This window comes from Eschrichtius robustus, unplaced genomic scaffold, assembly GCF_028021215.1.
Source record: "Eschrichtius robustus isolate mEscRob2 unplaced genomic scaffold, mEscRob2.pri scaffold_796, whole genome shotgun sequence".
Classification (NCBI taxonomy): Eukaryota; Metazoa; Chordata; class Mammalia; order Artiodactyla; family Eschrichtiidae; genus Eschrichtius; species Eschrichtius robustus.
Genome location: NW_027175675.1, coordinates 1 through 18,806, shown reverse-complemented (window position 1 = coordinate 18,806; position 18,806 = coordinate 1). Strand labels below are relative to the sequence as shown.

General features: G+C 62.2%; 1 protein-coding gene across 1 annotated transcript; it reads left to right on the top strand.

Moving 5' to 3' along the window:
• Window positions 1–994: 994 nt before the first annotated feature.
• Window positions 995–18,248, top strand: LOC137758252 (RNA binding protein fox-1 homolog 3-like; the record flags this gene model as incomplete). Its single annotated transcript, XM_068534440.1, has 9 exons — window positions 995–1,216; window positions 8,124–8,261; window positions 10,250–10,303; window positions 11,120–11,212; window positions 12,825–12,885; window positions 16,148–16,201; window positions 16,493–16,625; window positions 17,241–17,280; window positions 18,187–18,248. Coding segments are annotated over exons 1-9 (857 nt in total), but the record flags the coding sequence as incomplete, so codon positions are not given.
• Between the last annotated feature and the right edge of the window lie 558 nt (window positions 18,249–18,806).

Here is an 18,806-nt window from a genome sequence, read left to right as displayed (position 1 = left end):
CCCCCCAGTTGCAGGAGGAGGTCTGGGGTGGGGCCGAGAATCTGCCTTGCTACCTGCTCCCAGGTGATGCCCTTGCTGCAGGTCCTGGCACCCCATTTGGAGAACCACTGCCCTGGGGTGTTTCCGGGCCCTGCTAAGGGTCAGGGCTTCTAAGAGCCCCCGCACGGCTGGGGTCAACGTCGAGGGAGCACTTTCCCTCCTGGGGCAGCAGGCCTTCAAGAGGGTGGGAGAGGTCTTTGGGACATCTCCGGGATCCTCAAGACAGAGGCGGGGACCCTACTTGCCCCCCTGATAGCACCTCACCCGGTGGCCACCGTGAGGCCGAGCTGTACCAGGCTCCATGTCTGCACGATCAACTCCAGTCCTCTTCCCTGCAGGCTGTGAATCGTGTTCCCTCACGCCTGCTTTACTGATGAGAAAACCGAGACTTAAAAGCCTTTCTAAGGTGGGAGGGAGAGGGTGTGGCTATCAAGGGCCACAAGAGGGATTCTGGTGCTGCTGGGATGTTTTGTATCTTGACTGGACCCATGTCACTCTCCTAGTGGGGAAGGTTTCACAAGATGTCACCACTGGGGAACACTGGGTAGAGAGTACACAGGATCACGTTGAGATATTTCTTACAACTGTTGTGTCTACAGTTATCTCAAAATATTTATTTTTTTTAAATTAGGTGGATTAAAAAAAAAAAAATCTTCAGTGTACTCAGGCCTGACGAGTTTGCACAAGCGGCCTCAAACACAAAGGTGTCTCACCCCAGACGTGGGCTCCCCAGAATTCCCCCTGCAGCCCGGCTCTGAGCTGGTGCCCCATGCTGGGAGAGCCCCCCTCCTAGGGGGCATGGAAGATGCTGCGGAAAGTACAGCAGTTGGAGACCACAGGGCCTTCTGGAGAGGGGGCAGTGAAAGGGGGCAGTGTCCAGGCCGCACGGAGGTCTAACCAGCCTTGCTCTCTCCTTCCCCAGGGCAATCAGGACGCCACGGCTCCGCCTGAAGCGATGGCCCAGTCCTACCCCCCGGCCCAGTACCCGCCTCCACCACAGAACGGCATCCCCGCCGAGTACGCCCCGCCGCCACCGCACCCCACGCCGGACTACTCGGGCCAGACCCCGGTCCCCCCGGAGCACGGCATGACCCTGTACACACCAGCACAGACCCACCCGGAGCAGCCGAGCAGTGAGACCAGCACACAGCCCATTGCAGGGGCCCAGACAGTGCCGGTAAGGGCCCCCCACCTTCAGAACTTCAGGGGGAGTGCCGGTGGGGAAGGGGCCTGGGGGCCTGTCTGGCCCATAGCAGGGCTCCCCGCCCCCAGGAAGGAGCTCCTAGCCTCCAAGCTCATCGCCATCCGACCCCAAGGATCTTTCTGGTGGGCAGGTGCCACGGCGGGGCAGCCAGGCCCACCGCCTCTAGCTGCCCCCCACCCTGGTCTCCCCGAGCCGCAACTTCAGGCCAACTCTCACCTCATCTGGGAGACGGAGCGTGTCCTCAGCGGTCAGTGACCTGTTAATGGGAAGTGAGAGAAATGGGCGAGGCCGGTGGCCTGGGCTTGCTCGGCCCAGCGGCATCACGGGGGCAAGCAGGGGGCGGTGGCGGGGGTGGGGGCGGCTGGCGGCAGCAAGGAGAGGCCCAGGGCCCCTCAGGGCTGTCTCGGGTTGCAGGCACTCCTATCATTGCTAATCACTTGTAATCTACCTGCTTGGCTGCCCTCCAATCAGATAGCTTCAATTATGTGGTTGTAATGCAACCCCAAGGAGAAAGTGCTGAGCCTGGCACTTCTCGGAGATTTCCTGATAGCAAGGATCACATCCAGGAGTGGCCGCCGCCCCTGGCCAACCTGGGGTGGGCGCCCTGTGAAGGTAGCCCCTCTGGAGACCAGGCTGCTGCATCCCCCTCCCTGACCTCCTCCGCTGCATTCTCCATGGGCCTACGCCCCGCCGAGCTCTGGGGCTTTGCGCTCATCCAGTTGGCCCTGCTGCCTCTGTCCCATTGCTGGCTGGCGGGGCCTGGCAGGAGGCCGGCACGCCCTGTGCTGACTGGGAGCTGCACCACCCATCTGATGGGTGCCCCCCTCTGTGTGCTCCCTCTGCGCCCTAACCCAACCTGGCTCCCACGGTGTTCCCCTGGATCCAAATATCACCTACCCTCCCTGTGTAGGCAACATCATCCAAGCTCTGGGGAGACAGCACCCCAAGCTGCCCCCTGGGCTGGACCAGACCCCAGCCAGTGCCCTTCCTGCCTGCTGGAAGCACTGCCCAGCCTGAGTCAGCACCAAAGCCACCAGGCTTTTCCATTATCCCAGTGTCTCTGGTACAGGGTGTCTGCCATAGACGCCCCCAGGGTTCCACGGATGAGAAGGGCAGCGCCCACGGGCCTTAGAATGGGGAGCCAAACCATACTGCCCTGGTTTAGCTTTTCCACCTCAGAAAAGAGAGGTGAGCACGGGAGCCAGAGGGGCTCCCTGTGAACAGGTCACTGCCGGCCAACTGGTCTCTTTCTGACGGACAACAGCAGACGGGGTGTATCTGGAAAAACCTCTCACAACCTCCTTGTGAACAAATACTGACCCCCAGAGGTTTGCCCTGGGAGCAAACCTGGGAGACAAGAGGATCAGACTTGCAGCTGACACAGAGGGGGCCGAGACCGACAGCTAACACCCTCTAACACCTCGACGGCACACACAGAGGCCTCCTGGACCCCCTGACACAGCCTCACCATGACAAATTCAAAGTCGTCCTCCTTCGGGGCTTCCCTGGTGGCGCAGTGGTTAAGAATCTGCCTGCCAACGCAGGGCATACGGGTTTGAGCCCTGGTCCAGGAGGATCCCACATGCCGCGGAGCAACTAAGCCCTTGCGCCACAACTACTGAGCCTGCGCTCTAGAGCCCGCGAGCCACAACTACTGAGCCCACGTGCCACAACTACTGAAGCCTGCACGCCTAGAGCCCGTGCTCCGCAACAAGAGAAGCCCCCGCTCGCCACAACCAGAGAAAGCCCATGCACAGCAACAAAGATCCAACACAGCCAAAAATAAATAAATAATTAATTTTTTTAAAAAAAGTCGTCTTCCTTCGGCAGACATCTGCGGGGACCTGCTTGTGCCAGGCGCTGAGCCAGCACTGGCGACACACGGGAGAAATGACCGGCCCTGCCCCGCGGGAGCCGTCGCTTCCCACCAATCAGGGACATAAAGTGGAAGGGGGCCAGTGTTGACCTCCGTGCCTGTGAGAATCCACGGCCCCGGAGAGGACCCAGGAGTCTCGGAGAGAAGCCAACTAAGACGTGAGAGTCTCCCTGCTCAGCTGAGCACCTCCCCAGGAAAGTGCCTGGGCCAGAGAGGGAGCCACTGAGCCCGTGAACGGGCAGCCTCGACCTTCCTTTCTTTACCTGAGGCTCTTCAGGTCCTGCAAGGGGGTCGGAGTCTGCTGCTCGACCATCGGGATCCGGAGACGGAGGCCCCACGGGTGAAAGTTGCTGGATTAGCAGGTGACCTCGAAGACACCCAGAGCTGCCCGGCAAAGATTTTGGCGTGAGTGCTCTGACTGGGAGTGTTTCTTCAAGCAGGGGCTTCCCACCTTGGGAGGAGCTGGGGAGGGTGGCCGCCGGCCGTCCTGCGCTAAGATTCCAGGAGCCACTTCTACTAAAGTAACTGCTGGCACTCCCAGCCCTGCTGCCCAGATGTCTTACGTCCCTCCTGTGTCAGGCCTCCGTCACTCCTCTGACTCTCCTCTTGGCCTTCCCCGGGCAGCCTGACGTTAGAATCAGGAGGTGCGGGGCAGCAGGTGGTGCGGGCTCCAGCTTTTGTCCAGACCTGCCCTCTCCTGTCTGTGGATTCCGTTTGTCATCACGGTGTCACCTACATTCTTTTGCCAAAAGGCAGCAGGGGGAGCAGAGCGATTGGGGCTGTGGATGGAGCAGGCCCACCTCACTACCCTGCAGGGCCCCCCAGGGGTGCGAGTTGGGGACCACCTCCCTGGAGCACTCATTCACTCAAGGTCATGCGGGTCCCCTGCAGGTGTCCTCCCCACCCACCCTCCATCGTGGGACAGCCAGAGGGACCTCCTCTCAGAAGCTCCTCCCCTTCTCCCAAATCTTCCTCTGGGGGGCCACCTCACCTTTGCACCATGGGCCTCACACGGCCTGCCGCATGGCTGTCTCTCCTCCCCCACCAGCAAGCGCTGCAGCAGCAGAAACTCCACCTGGAGTTTGGTCGGCGGCCTTTGGTCCCCTGTGCTCTTGGCTCTCGGGGCTTAAGAAAAGGGAAAGGGGCAGCCCGTGGTGGGAGTGCACCACCGCAGGGTGAGACTCAGCCGCGTGCCGCCTCCACGCAGGCATGGTGCGAGCAGACGGCACCATCAGCGCCAATGCAACAAGCGCAGCGGCCGGCAGAGAGTTCCTGGAGCGTGGCATCATTCACAGAGTCCAAAGCGGACACACAGCTCCACTCAAGGGTCTGAAGAAGACTTCATGAGTGAACGGCTTGAGGCCACACGCGGAGAACGCCTCCTCCAAGGCTGGCTCACCGCCCGCCAGGGGCGAGCCATGTCTGGCAGGCAGCTGACAGTCACTGCACGAGTGCCCAGGAGGTCTTGGAGGACCAAAGATGAGGAGAGATGGGGCTGTAGAGAAAGGGCATTTCCAAGAGTCTCCTGTGCGGCGTCAGCAAGCCTTGACTCCATCCCAGTGACGGCCACCAGGTCCTGGCCTGCTGCCTGTGGCCCTGCCAGACCTAATGACCCCTGCCCAGGGCCCTCTTGGCCTCTCCCTGTGCTGGGCTTGGGGAGGCCCAGGGGAAGAGAGCTGCAGGCTCCTCGGAGGGTGCGAGGGTGGGAGATATGCTGTCCCACCCAGAGGGGCCGGCTGCTGCCTTGAAAGGTGGAGGGGGACCCATGACGGCTAAGGTGACACAGAGATGGGGAGGACGCAGAAGCAAAGCGGCCGAGAGCAGTTGTGGGAGGGAAGGGAGCGTTGCTGTGGCTGTTTCTCTTTTCCCTGCATTTGAGAATCAAAGGCAAAGATTGCTTTAAAAAAGAAAAAGGAAGTAAACTCCCTTGGAAGGCGGTGCAGGCTGCCTGGACCGCTGTGATAAATGGTGGGAAGGCCTCCATCTCGCCTCGGGGCAGCCAGTGTGCTGTTACACTCGGAGGTTTCTCTGCACATCTTACAATTTCACAGTCATTGAACCCATTTATCTGCCTCTGTCTGCAGCTGCGCTTGGGGTCAAGGGGGGCTCTTTTCTTACTTGTGTCCTGCCCCCATCACCCCATTTCTCCCACCTGACCCTCAGCTGCTCCCCTAAGGGCCTCTGGGGTGGGATGCAGAGGCAGGAGGACCCTGGATCTTGGAGACACACAGTGGGCTCAGTTCTGCTATTAGGAGGGGCCCAAGGCGGGGCAGAAAGGACAGCCCAGCCCAGCCCCAGATGCCCCAGCTTTGTCAGCACCCTCCCGTGGTGCCCCCACAACCCCTGCCCCGCCCAGGGCTCCCCATCTCCTGTGAGCGCGAGCTGGGCCTTTCCTGTGGCCCTGGCCGCTAGGTCGCGCTGACCGCTGCCCTCTGCTGGCCCAGAGTCAGCATTGCACGCCCCTCTCCCACTAGTTTTCCAAGTCTGGGGTGAGTCCATTAGTCACCTGTACCCAGCAGCAGCTGAGGGCACAGGTCTGTGGGAGGCACGGGGTGGAGGGGGGGTGACAGGGGGCACCGGGCCCACCCTTACCACTGCACGGAAGAGCCACAGCTTGTTGTAGCCAGAGGGCGGGACTCAGACTTAAGAAGAATCAGCAGATGCACTGCCGGTTCTGCCTTGATTCAGGGGCACAGACGGGCCCTCTGAAGGTGAGGCACAGGCTTATTTTCTGCAAGGAAGAGTGGGACCAAGGGAGGAGGAGGACAGCAGGACAGCTGGGGAGGGGGCTGAGCTGTTGGGCATCTCCAGGTCCCGGGCTTGGGGGGAGGAGCCCACAAGTGTCCCCAAAAAGCCCAAAGGCAGCTGCCCCATGTTGCCCATCAGGAATGAGGTCATGTGCAGGCCAGACCAGGATTCTCAGAGACTTGCTACCTCACTCCCACCCCACCAGCTGTTCCTCCTCAGACGCCTCCCTGCTAAAGGTGGGCTCCTGGGAGCGGGGGGGTCGGTACTTGTTGGCAAACCCCCAGGAACAGGCTCAGGACCCACACTTGGGCTCAGAGAACACACGCTCGTCAGAACTGGGCCTGCCACGCATGGGATGGCCAACCTGCTGAGCCCCAGGTCACGCATGTCCCCAGGCACACGAGACGATGGTAGCTTCAAACCCACAAATGGGTTCTGACACCCTGTGCTTCCTCTCAACACAGGAACAGAGCTGAGTCTAAGGGGCCTTTGAACAAGATGCTCCCGTGCTCCTGCAGCCCTCCCCAGGCCCCCTGCCAGCTCACCACCTGGAAGTGTGCCCAGGAGCTGGTGACATCCTTTCCCCTCCCCTATGGCATCCGCTGAGCGCAGGAGTTGGGGGAGCGGCCCTTTCCTTCCAGAAAGGATGACGAGGGTGGCCATCAAGGGCAGGCACTCAGGAGTCCAGAGACATCTCCAGCCACTGGCCTTGGTGAGGCTCTGCTCCTCGGGGTCCACTCCTCAGCCGCAGCACGAGGCCTCGGTCACAGTGACCTCGCCCTGCTCACTGCCCTGGCTCCAGGAGGCTTGTGGTACTGGTCAGCACTCCTCTGGTGGACAGAACCCACCAGAAGCAAATGGGCAGTTCCTGGGGACCCATGGAAAGTGCTCTCCGGCAGCTCTCCTCTCAGCTGTCCTCGTAGCATGTCTCTGCGGCCCAGCCTCTCGCCGCCGGCCAGCTGCCTCTGCACCTCCAGCCACGTGGGAGACCACAGCCACTGGGACTTCCATTTGTGCAAAGTCTAACCCAGGCCTCGAGGACCCTGCCCTCCCCGCTTCACTCTCTGTAGGCCCCCAGGCCGTCGTCTGGAGTCCTGTCCCGGAAGCAGACCCCCAGACAAAGATTCAAATTCAAGCAGTGTATTGGGCTGGTGATCCCAGAAGACCCGGGAGGAGAGCCGGGACTTGAGACAGGAAAAGGAAAGAAGCAATAAAAGGTGTTTCTCGGCCCGTTATGCCCACAAGGGGCAGAGGCACGAGGGGTCAGAGGAGCCCCACGGGAGGGAGCCGGCGTCTGTCCACCCACCCCATCCGTCACTGGCTCTGCTCTTGGATACTAATGCTGAGCAGCACGCAGAGGGCCATGGGTGCCAGCCCCCAGGTCACGATGAGCCCACCAGGCCCCTCGGTCAGTCCTCCCCGCACTCACCACGCCCAGCCTGCCTTTGGCTCCGGGGATTCAGCAGGGACCAACCAGGCTGAAGGGCAGCCTGGCTGTGAGCTGGTGGCCCGTCCCTGTTGAAGTCCCCAGGGAGGAACCTCGCGCACGCCACCAGCCCAACCTGCTTGTTGCACTGCACCACCTCGGGGCCTCTTCACGGCCTTGACCTCTTGGGCAGCTGGTGGGAGAGGGGGGTCCTTGCTTTGTGGCAGCTTTGTTCCCTGAGACCCGAGTCTTTCAGAGTCCTTCTGTTGACCAACATTTGGGTCCAAAATAAGGACCAGCTCTGAAGCACTGGACGTGGCCACCCCTGAGCCTTGGAAGATGCAGAGCCCCAGAGCAGGGTTAGAAGAAGAGGCAGGCAGCCCCGGGGTGGCCTCCCTGGGGGGCAGCACCGCCATGGGTATGTGTGCCACGGTGGCTTCTGAAACTTCTCCACTTTCCCATCAGGCTGGAAACCCCAAATGGCGCCCGTGGTCCCAGAACTCGGGCTGTCAGGGAAGCTGTGCGCTCATGACCTCAAGGACCGTGTTAGCCAAGGGACCGCTGAGGTCAGGCCTCAGTGGACAGGCCGAGCCACGGTGGGAGGACGCACCGGGCCAGGGAGACCTGGCCCTGTGACGATGTTGCAGACACAGCCCGGGGAAAGGCCCAGAAGTGGGACCTGAGGCTGAGGTTCTGCTGTGCCACGTCTCCTGCGAGTCCCAGGATGGGGACGTCCAAGGGGCTTGGGGAAGACCTGGCGCTTAGATCGTCCCCTGCTGTGGGATGGGAGCTGAAGGGGGCACCTCCCAGCCCGGGTCCTCTTCCCGCAGCAGACAGACGAGGCGGCACAGACGGACAGCCAGCCGCTCCATCCCTCCGACCCCACAGAGAAGCAGCAGCCCAAGCGGCTACACGTCTCCAACATCCCCTTCCGGTTCAGGGACCCCGACCTGCGGCAAATGTTCGGGGTGAGTGTGTGTGGCCCCCCCATCTGCGCTCCCACCCCCAGCGCACAGCCCAGGTGTCAGAGAGGCCCCCTGGGTTTCCTGACTCCCCTTGCCCTCTGGGTCCAGCCCTGCTCTGACCCGAGCCTGTGGGGTAGGAGGGAGGAGGAGGGATGCAGGCTTGGGGTAGAGAGACCTGCGTGGCTGCCACCTCCACCACCTGCCCCTCAGGCCCAGGCCAGTGCCAGTCAGGTTATCACTCTGCTGGCCCCTCCTTCTGATGAGGGCTCCAGGGACCCCTGTGCCCCCAGAGGGCACCCAGAGTGGCAGCCCAGCCTCCTGGCCTCACACCCAGCAGCCCTGCCTGTCCTGTGTGCCTGGGGCCCAGGCACTCAACCTCTCTGGGCATCCTCCAGGCCCCAGGGGTGGGGCGACAGGAGAGCACACGATGGGAAGCACGTGCGCGTTCCGTTCCTGGATTCTCCCTGTCTGTTCCTAGACTTTGCTCTGTAGGATTTCAGCCAGTTGCAGGGTTACTGTGAGATCCTGCAGGGAGGCCCCTAAGTCCCGTGGTGACTTTATTCTGTCACTTGATTTGAACACCTAGCAGGTGCTGACACCCAACGGGTGCCAGGGCTGCCCCGTGGGCAGGTGAGGGGGCAGCAGCCAGGGTTCAGCCCCGGCCACAGAGGACACATGCGCCTGGCCCGTGTTCCCTCCCTTTCTTCCCTCTCCCACCCCAAACTCTCCTCCCCCGCCTGCCCTGTGCCCACTCCCCACTTCTGCCGCAAGTCAGGCAGGCTCTGGGCCCTGAACCCCAGCCCTCCCCTCATGCCACCCACCACCCCAGATGGGATTTGTCAGGCAAACAGGAGGTGGCCTCGGGATGGACTCAGCACCCACATTTGCCCTTGCCCCAGATATCCACTTCCCTTCCTGGGGCCCAGGCCCCATTGGATTTGGGGTTACACCCAGTAGGGTGCAGGCAGGATTTAGAATCATCAGAAGATGAGAATTCTGCCCCCTCTTGGCCCTGGGCCTGGGCAGCTGCCAAACCTCTCTGAGCCCGGGGCCCCCACTCAAAGCGGCTGGTATTACGATGTTATTAGGTCAGTTCACTTGGACGCCCTTCCAGTCCCTACAGGCCGCCCAGGGGCACCCATGGTCCCTGCAGGATGCCCATGAGCTCACTCGCCCCTGCAGCACAGCAGCACCACCCTCCCTCTCCAGTACTTGGCAGGGTTGGCATTGCCTCACTGTCTGGTTCCACGTCCCTCCTGGCCCACGTGACACCCACCTCCCGAATGTTACAGGGTGAAGGGGAAACTCATCAATTGTATGCACTGGAGACCTCAGGACAGGCCCCTCGGGACCTCAGCTGGGATTTTAGGGGACCTGGTTCACAGGTTCCTGGTCTCACGTGCCAGTGAGGGAGACAAGGCTGTCCCTTGGGAGTTCCAGGCCAGCGATGGGGCAGGAAGGGGGCAGCCAGAGCATCTGGGCCCAGCTGACTGGTATGTCCTGGTCAGGCAGAGGGGCCTGGGGTCACTGCACCCTGCCCCACACACAGCCCAGCCCCAAACAGCACAGGCAGCAGGCAGTGTAGGGTCCCTCCCTAGCGCTTTGTCTCTTCCAGGGGCTCCTCTCCCCGCCAGCACCCCACCTTTTGGGAAGGACTTACCCAGAACCCATGTGTGTGAATTAGGGCTGGCTGTCAGCAACTTGTGGCAAAGTCCCAGCAGGGAGAGGAGAGGAATGCTGATGATACCGCAGATGGGACCAGTGTCCTGGCAGGAAAAGCTCTCTGCACGGGAAGGTGGGGAGGGATGCGCCCCCCCCGCGCCAGGCTACCCAAGAGTACCTTCATGTCCCTGCAGGAGGCGGAAAGGGGGCCGGGGGCAGAGGACCAGACGCAGGCAGTGGGCAAGGGTCCCATGGGGAGCAGGCGAGCCGGGCCAGCAGTCTTAACACACCCTCTCCTGTCTCCCCCACCCCCATCTCTGTCTCTGCAGCAATTCGGAAAAATTTTAGACGTGGAGATCATTTTTAACGAGCGGGGCTCCAAGGTGGGTGCCGCCCAGAGGCCGCCACCATTACAGCGCCCGGCTGTAGGTCCCGCCAGGCTAACGTGTGAAATGTGCGTTTCCTTCCTGGAGAGCTCCGAGCCTGAGGACCCCTGAGCGACACGGGTGCTTGTACTCCCCGCTCCTCCGCCCGCCCCACCCTCCCCACCCCGCTGTCTGTGTTGTCGCCGCTGCTGAGGCTTCCTTCTCTCTAAGTCGCCAGGACCTCTCTGTCTGCACTCGGAGCCCCGGCCCCTGGGCCTGGGTCCCCAGCCTTCGAGCCGCTCCCCCGGGGCCACCGGCCTTCCTGGAGCTGCCCGGAGACTCAGTGGAGGGCCTGCAGGGGGCAGGCGGGAGGGTGCCCGCTCCTGGACGGGAAGACACCCCCCCCCCGCACTTGGGGCTCCTGGGGTGACGATGGGTGAGGCTGCCCCCACTCTGGGTCCAGAAGCCCAGCCTTGGCCCCCCAGGTGGGGTGAGGGCAACAGTCCTGGCCCCTGCTCAGGTCAGCATCTCTCTTATAGCTCTGGCCTGTCCCCTCAAGTGCCAGGCGGTCAGCTCAGGTCAGGCTCAGGCCAGGCCAGCAGCTGCCCCACCCCCGGGGCCGTACGTCTCCCGGGCGACCTGCCAGTGGCACCAGGACAGACCTCTGGGCTGCCCGAGTCTCTCCTTCAAGTCACCTGACTCAACCCCTCTCTCTCTCTCTCTCTCTCCCCGCCCCCCATTGCCCTGCCCCCCCCCCCACTCCCCACGCCTCCTTTGTTTTCCTTTTTCTCATCCTATGTCTTTCTCTCCATGTCTGTCCTTCTCCGCTCACAGGGTTTTGGGTTTGTAACTTTTGAAACTAGCTCAGATGCTGACCGAGCCCGGGAGAAGCTGAATGGGACGATCGTAGAGGGACGGAAAATTGAGGTGCTCAGATAAGTGTGTTGCGGCAGGGACGCCCTTGAGAGCCGCCTCCGGTCACCCTGGGCCCCCGACCCAGCCCCGCTGCTGCCATGCAGAGAGCCGGGCCAGGGCCCCATGGCAGGGCCAAGCTGAGACCGGAGCTGAGCCCACCACCTGCCACCTCTTTTGGGTCTAGACCTCAGGCTCACCCAAGGGCCCCCCACCCTGCCCCCTCCCTCTCATTCCTGGAAAAGGTCCCCAGCTGTGGGGCTCAGCCAGACACTGGGAGGACCCCAGACGTCACGTCTCTGAGGCTTGGCGGCTCCAAGGACCTCAACCAGCCCAGTCTGCCCGTAGTTGGGAGGAGGTCATTAATCTCACCAAGGAGCGGCAGCTGCCCCGTTCCCCCCTCCCCATGCTGCTGCATCCTGCAGTTTGCCCCTTGCCTTTATCCCCCAGAGGGTGGGCAGCAGTACGCGGCCAGAGCCGAGAAAGGGATCCAGCCCAGAGGCGCAGAGGGGAGAGAAGGCGAGGGGTCCCCCGACACTCCCCCCTCCACCACCCCTTCCCGGGGGGCTGCGTGTGCCCTGCTCAGTGCTGAGGCTCTGGTGTCTGGGAGCTGGGCTTCCCCAGCAGGGCGGGCAGCGAGGGTGGCCAGGGAGGGAGGGGTCAACGGCTGGTGCAGAGCCCCTGGAAGAGCGGTGGAAGGACCTGAGGGAGGGTTTCCAGAAGCAGGAGTGCCAGAGGCACCGACCTCAGCCAGGCTCCAGCCCAGCCTCCAGCAGCACAGGCTGCGGCCCCAGGCCCCAGGGGCTCACACTGACAGGGGGGGAGGCAGTACAGCCCAGACCCCTCCCTCGAGGTCCACACCTGCCCTGTTTTCTGCTCCCTCCGCCGAGGCCCTCCTCCTTCCTACACCCCAGCCCAGTCCTCTGGGCAGCCTGACCACGGCCTTAGATGTCTGCACAGTAGGACCCACTCCCCTGGCACCCACCTGCTCCTCCCCCATCGGCCTTGCCCCACCACCACGGGCACGTGTGCTCCCCGCCCCCACAGAAAGCTCTCTGCTGGCCTCAAGGGAAAGGGGTGCTGCCCCCACGGGGAGGGGTGACCATCCTGGTGCCCACAACCAGGAGGGCCTCAGCAGCCACCCACGGCAGAGAAGTCTTGGGGGCCATTCTGTTAGCTGCGCTGAGAGCACTTTGGGGAAAGTCCACCAGCCAGCTGCTCCAGTGGCCTTGGGTCGCCAGAGAGAGGCTGGGCTCGGTTTGTGGGAACAATCCTGTGAACGGCAAGAGCCAGTGGGACTGGACACAATGCTTCAGCCGAGGGCCCGGGGCCTGGGCCAGGCTGGGCACCAGCCAGTTCTGGGAACAGTGATGGCCCAGGTTCTCAGCCGGCGGGTGAGGGGGCGGGCAGCACTCGGAGACAGGAGGCCAGGGAGGAGGGCAGGCCATGGTGGGGGGCCAGGCGAGCAGTGGAGGCGGTCCTGTGCCTCGCCTGGGTGTCCCAGGGCCTCCTCCCCAGCCCCCAGCCCCCTCCGAGGCGGCCACGGAGAAGTTCAGAGCAGGACCAGGCAGCCCGTGGCCTACAGGCTAATGTTCCCCTCAGCCTCTCCCTCCCTCTCTCTGGGCAGGTCAATAACGCCACAGCCCGAGTCATGACCAACAAGAAGACTGCCAACCCCTATACCAACGGTAAGCGGCCCAAGACCCCAGGGAGGCTTCAGGGGCCACCAGTGGGGACAGGGTCCAGGAGGAGCCCAGGCTGCTGGAGGCCAGCCTCCCTGGATGCTGAGTGCCCCCTCATGTCCCGGCTCTGCCGCGGTCAGAAGGGGGTGGGTCAGTGAGGCAGGAGGAGACCTGGGGCCACCCGCCTCCACCCACACAGCTGGTGAGACCCCCGTGCTTTCCCAAGCGTGGCCGCACCCAGTGGCCGAGGACAGGCTTCAGGCGCAGGGGGAAAGTGGCCACTTCTGGATCATTCCTTATTTTCTGAGTGCCGAGGCTAGAGGCGCTCAGTATTTAATGAGTACGATGACAGTTAGAGGGACAGCCCCCCGCCGCCCACCCCTGGGCCTTGGAAACACGGAAAGGTTGAGGGCCCGCTGGCCATAGTGTGCGTCAGCTGAGCAGTGTGCCCGTGTGCACCTGGACCTGGCTGTAAGCAGAGGTGGCCAGTCTTCTCTGCAACAAAACTGCTGACGCTAAATGCTGGCTGCAGGGAGGAGCGGAGGGACGGCTCTCAGCCGCTGTGTGACTTGACTCCACCAGGCAAGGATTGGTGCGGGGACTGGTTTGAGTGTAGCTGGGAACTCTTTGGGGCCTTTTTGACTTTGTTCCTCTAGCCAGGAAGCAGCAGCCCTGCTCCATCAGGACAAGCCTCCTGGCGGGGCGTGGGCTTTGCTTCCCACCCCCCCTAGCAGGGAAGAGTGGACTGAGCCACCCCCAGACTCTCTTGTCCCGGTCTGATCAGATATACATGGAGTCAGGGGACCGGCCAGCACAGAAAACCTAGGGCAGGACAGTGGGCGGATCTGCCGCCTGACTCACCAGCCGGACCCCCCAATCTGTCCTCCTGGGGCAGGGCTGGGGCACTGGCCAGACCCCATTTAGACTAGATTATTGTCGCTCCCATCCTGCTTTTTCGAGGACTATCAAAGCTCAAATTCTTTCTAAAAATCTGGGGGCTCCCCGGCTTTGCGCCTGTCCTGAGCACACGCTGTGTATGACTTCAGTGGCCTGGCGCTCAGCACAGGAAGGGAAGAGGTAGACGTTTTTACAGGGCCAGGGTGATCCTGGGGGCTGCACAGCCTCTCCCGAGAGCCACACGCCCCTGCTTTCTGGGCAGACCTGAGGATGTTGAGGAACATGGGATTCAGAAGAGAATCCATCCCTGAACAACTGCACCCTTGGCTCGGAATGGGCACAGAACCGAGGCCGGTTGAACGACGGGGAGTGGAGAGAGGGAGAAACCTCTGCCCACTTCGGTGGCAAACATGGTTTCATTTAAACATCTTAGTTGGCCTGGGCAAGAGTGACAAGGGCTGCAGTGGGCCGGCCCTGGGTTCCCTGCAGGTGGCAGTGAAGCCCAGTTCATGGGCTCTGTTGACTGAGGCTTGACTCTGCTCAACGCTCCAGAGGACTCAAATTCATCAGTCAGTCAGAGGGGCAGAAATTTCCGCTTCAGGAAACAGACTCACCAGGTTTGACCAGGTGTTACTATTTGCAGAAGAAACAAAGGATCTACCCAGGTGGGTCTCAGACTGCCTCTGTAATCTGGGGTCCCAGACAGTGAATTGGGGCCAGAGCAACAGGTGGAGGCACCCAGGATTCCAGAATTGGCAGAGGGAGGTGCCAGGGCCATCCGAAGCAGAAGTGCAGCCTCTCAGACTGCACCCAGAAGAGCTGCCAGATGGGACCTAAGGGAGGTGGGCTTGGGTCACTGGCTCAGGACTCTGCTCCATCGTGGATTTTTACTAAGAAGACTCAGTTCTTGGGACTGGAGGTCTTCCCAGAAGATGAAGCGTTTCTTCCCTCCTGACCTGGTATTTATAGAAGATTCCAGAGGCCTAGCAGTAACGTTCAGATGCAAACGTCTGTGCTGGTCGTGTGACGGTGGACCAGGGATGGAAGGCGACCCACAGTCTCATGGAGAGTGTGGAGAACAGGCCCCCAGGAGGAACAAGGCCCCAGAAACTCTGTCCTGGACACCTCCCGGCCAACCCAGCAGTGGGGCTGTTAGAATCTGGGCTTGAGACGTGGAGCTGGGCTGGGGGTGTGCTGCAAAGATAAGACCCTGATAAGCTGAGGGGCCAGGGGCTGGGCCTGGTCAGGTGAGCTGACCCCACTCTCACTTCCTGACCACCTGGAGCTGGTACAGGCTCAGCTGGTTGGTTTCTACCCCCAGAGCCTCAGGTGGGAGCAGGCCTTCACCCGTGCACCTGGGTCTCTGGTGGGAGAGGATGACCAGCCTGCCCACCTGCAGAGAGGGAGAGGCCGGGGGCCAGGGAGTGGCCAGGAACGTGGGTCTGGCATCCCACAGCTGGTCTGGCTCTGCCACTCTCCAGCCCTGTGATTCAAGGCTGCCGCCCCTCCCTGAGCCTCCATTTGCTCATCTGTAAGATGGGAGGGCGTGACACCTTCCTCGTTGGATGGGTCTAGGACAGTGTGGCATATGGTAAAGTGGTCAGGGGATGCTAGCTGTCCTTCTCATTATCCCTAATCCCAAGGCCCCTCCTCCCCACCTCCTCCCCCGGCAGCCCTCCCACCGGCTGCTTTGGGGGAAAACAGACACAGGATGGCAAAAGCAGGACTCAGCACTGAGAAAGGGAGCCCCTCGGGAGCCCCGACCCAGGACAGAGACGGGCAGGAGGTGAAGGAGGTCGCCGTGGCTGAGGCCAAGCACCTTTACGGCAGCCTCTGACCCTCCTGGAAGGCAGCCAGGTGCCCACATGAGACAGCTCCCATGAGATTGGGCTGTCAGGGACTAAAGTACCCAGGCCACCAGCAGCCCCCATCCCAGCTGGGGGCCTACAGACGTTGCATAATAATGCGTTCCACTTTCCCTCCTAATGCTCTTCTGCAGACACTGCAGACCCCAAGCTGCTGGGGCCCGTGCCCCAGGACAGGGAGGGCCTGGGGCAGGCTGGGGAAGGCCGAAATGTGAAAAGAATCAGGACACCAGGCGGATCGTCCGGAGTGACTGGGTCTCTGTTAGGAAGCAGAAGGCACTCAGCCAGTGAGGCTGCAGCATCCCACGAGGGGCCCAGGGACTGTGCCCCGCCTAATCCATCTACCCCGACTGCAGAGGGAGGGGTCCCGCCCGTCCTCTGCAGTGGCCACGGCCTCGGAATGTCCCAGTGGGGCTCATCCTGGAGTCTCTGGGGTTCCCAAGCATAGTGTGAGGTGGGGAGACAATGGGGAAGACAATGATTGGGTTTCTTTGCTTCTCTTCTAGGCTGGAAGCTAAACCCGGTGGTAGGGGCAGTCTACGGACCAGAATTCTATGCAGGTAAAGGCTGGAGCTGCGGCGCGGGGCTGGGGCGGGCCTGGCCGGGTATTGGGCGGTCATTGGCCAGTCGTCCTGGGTGGGAGGACGTGGCCAGGGGCGTGGCTAGGCGGGGACGGGTTTTTCGGGGGGCGTGGCCAGGCCGAGGCGTGGTGGGGCGTGGCCATGTGGGTGCGGCCAGGCGGGATGTGTGGCCAGATGCGGCCGTGGTCAGGCCCCCTAGCCCTCCTGCCTCCCCTCCTTCCCTTAGCCTTCCCTCTCACACTGTCTCCTCTCCGACGCCCTTTCCTGCAGTGACGGGGTTCCCGTACCCCACCACCGGCACAGCCGTTGCCTACAGGGGCGCGCACCTACGGGGCCGGGGCCGGGCTGTGTACAACACGTTTCGGGCTGCGCCGCCCCCGCCCCCCATCCCTACTTACGGAGCGTGAGTACCTGGGGCGCACGGGGAGGGAGGCTTGGAGAACGGCCCCGGGGGCGTGGGGAGGGGGGCGTGGTGCAGCCAGAGGGGCTAGGCAGCCTTTCCAGCACTGTGGCGCGGGGGTGGGGGGCGGTGGGAACTCCAACCTTCACACTGCAGTCGCTTCCGTATCAATACACCCACCTCCGCCCTGCCACCGAATCTCAGGGTCGCTGGCATGTGAGGGACGCTTAGAGCCCCAGCACCTTGCCCAATGTTTTAATGGGTGGTGGTCGGCCCTGGGGCTCAGTGGGCCTTCGCTAAGCCCTCCCTGGTCCGTTCCCCGGGGCCCGGTGCCCTCCAACCCTAATGGGGGGGGGGGATACAGCTGCCTGGGGTGGAGCAGGGGAAGGGTAAGCAAGGTGGGCCGATGGGCCCCTGGGTTTGTGGGAGAAAGGAGCTGACCAGCAAGGGTGTTACTCTATTGTTATACCAAAACAGGGCACTGGAGCAAACGCTTGTTAAAATGCCAGTCCCATGGGCAGGGCTGGCACCCTGCCCCCTCCCTCCTCAGCAGACACCGGAGCCGGCCTACCCCACCTCTCCAGCGTTCCCACCACTTTCTTGTCCGTTTGCTTCCAGGGTCGTGTATCAGGATGGCTTTTATGGTGCTGAGATTTATGTAAGTGCAGCCCCGGGGGAGGGAGGGTGGAATCTGGCATTTCATATGTCTCAGTGAACAGTGTCTCCCACTCCCTGCCCCGCTCCCCCCACCCCCTCCCGTCCTGGGAGCCCAGGGGGCGACCTCAGCACAGGTAAACCTGGGTTATCTGTGCTCAGGGTGTGAGTAGCAATGGATCCCCCAGCAGCCCGATGAGCCAGGCATGTCTTTTCCGTTTCGCAAGGTGTCAGTTGTATGATGGGGGCAGTGGGTGAATCTTCCATATCCCTAACAGCATTGGGGTCACTGAGTGAGCCCGCATAGGCACCCTGTGTCCATTGCAGAGGCCAGAGAGAGACCAGGAGGTAGAGGTTCCAGGGCAGACCCCTTGATGGGGTCCTGTCTCCTCTCTTCTTTCATGGGGCTGCACTTACTGCTTCCTCTAGCTCGGAGCCCTTGCTGACGACCCCCACCCCCCACCCCACACAAGACCTCATTTCCATCCTGGGTGGTCGCCTGTAATTCAGCAATCCATTGGTCAGGGCTAAGACGTGGTCTGAGTTAATGCCCTTTGCCCTTGTCCCATCCCAGTGTCCAGGATAGCACCGAGTCTCTATACCCGTCAGCATCAAAGTCAGGGTCACGCTGGCCTGGTGGCAACTCTGTGAGCACCTACCGTGTGCCAAAGCTTTGAACACAGCCAGACATAGCATTGATGCTCAGCCGTGTGTGTTGAACGCACAAATGGACGCATCAATGAATGAATGAATGAGGTGAACAGAAACCCCACCTTGAACCATGCCACGAAACCAGAAGCCAGGTGCCCCCAGGCCTGCACCAGCTACCCCTCACCTGGCCAAGATGAAGGTTGAAATGCTGTGTCCAGCCCACTAAGCCCGTGTGCCGTGTCCTCCCCTTACCCCGCAGGGAGGCTATGCCGCCTACAGATACGCTCAGCCCGCAGCAGCCGCGGCCGCCTACAGCGACAGGTACCCGCGGTGGGCGGGGGCGGGGAGAAGATGGATGGGCCGTCAGGCCGGGCTGGGACAGACAGGAGCCTTCACCCACAACACTCAGGGCCTGGGGGTGCCTCCCCTTGGTGGACACAGGGTCTGGACAAAGGAGACTAGCAGGTCCACGTGAGCTTGGAGACCCCAAGCCAGCAAGCCCCAAACTTCTGTAATCACTTCCTGCCTGCACTAGAGGGGAGCCTTGGGACCCCCCCGGTTCTCGGGTAGCGGACAGCTCCTCTGATGCCCAGCCCTGGAGGCCTAACCCCCGTCCCCAAGCTCTGGAGGCCCGAGTGAGAAAGGTAATTAGGAGCCTTTGCTTCTGCTCAGGCACGCCTCTGACGCCTCTCAGCGCTCCCAGGCCTGAAACCCTTCAACCCCGAGACGGAGAGGCAGAGCGTGTGCACCTTGGGAGCAGAGGTCTCTGCGCACCTGAGAGCACACCCAGGGGCCCAGGGGGGGTTCTCTTTTGTTTTGAGGGCAGGTCTTTGGGGGGGTGGGCTGGCCTGTCACCTTTCCCTGTGGGCACTCGGCCTG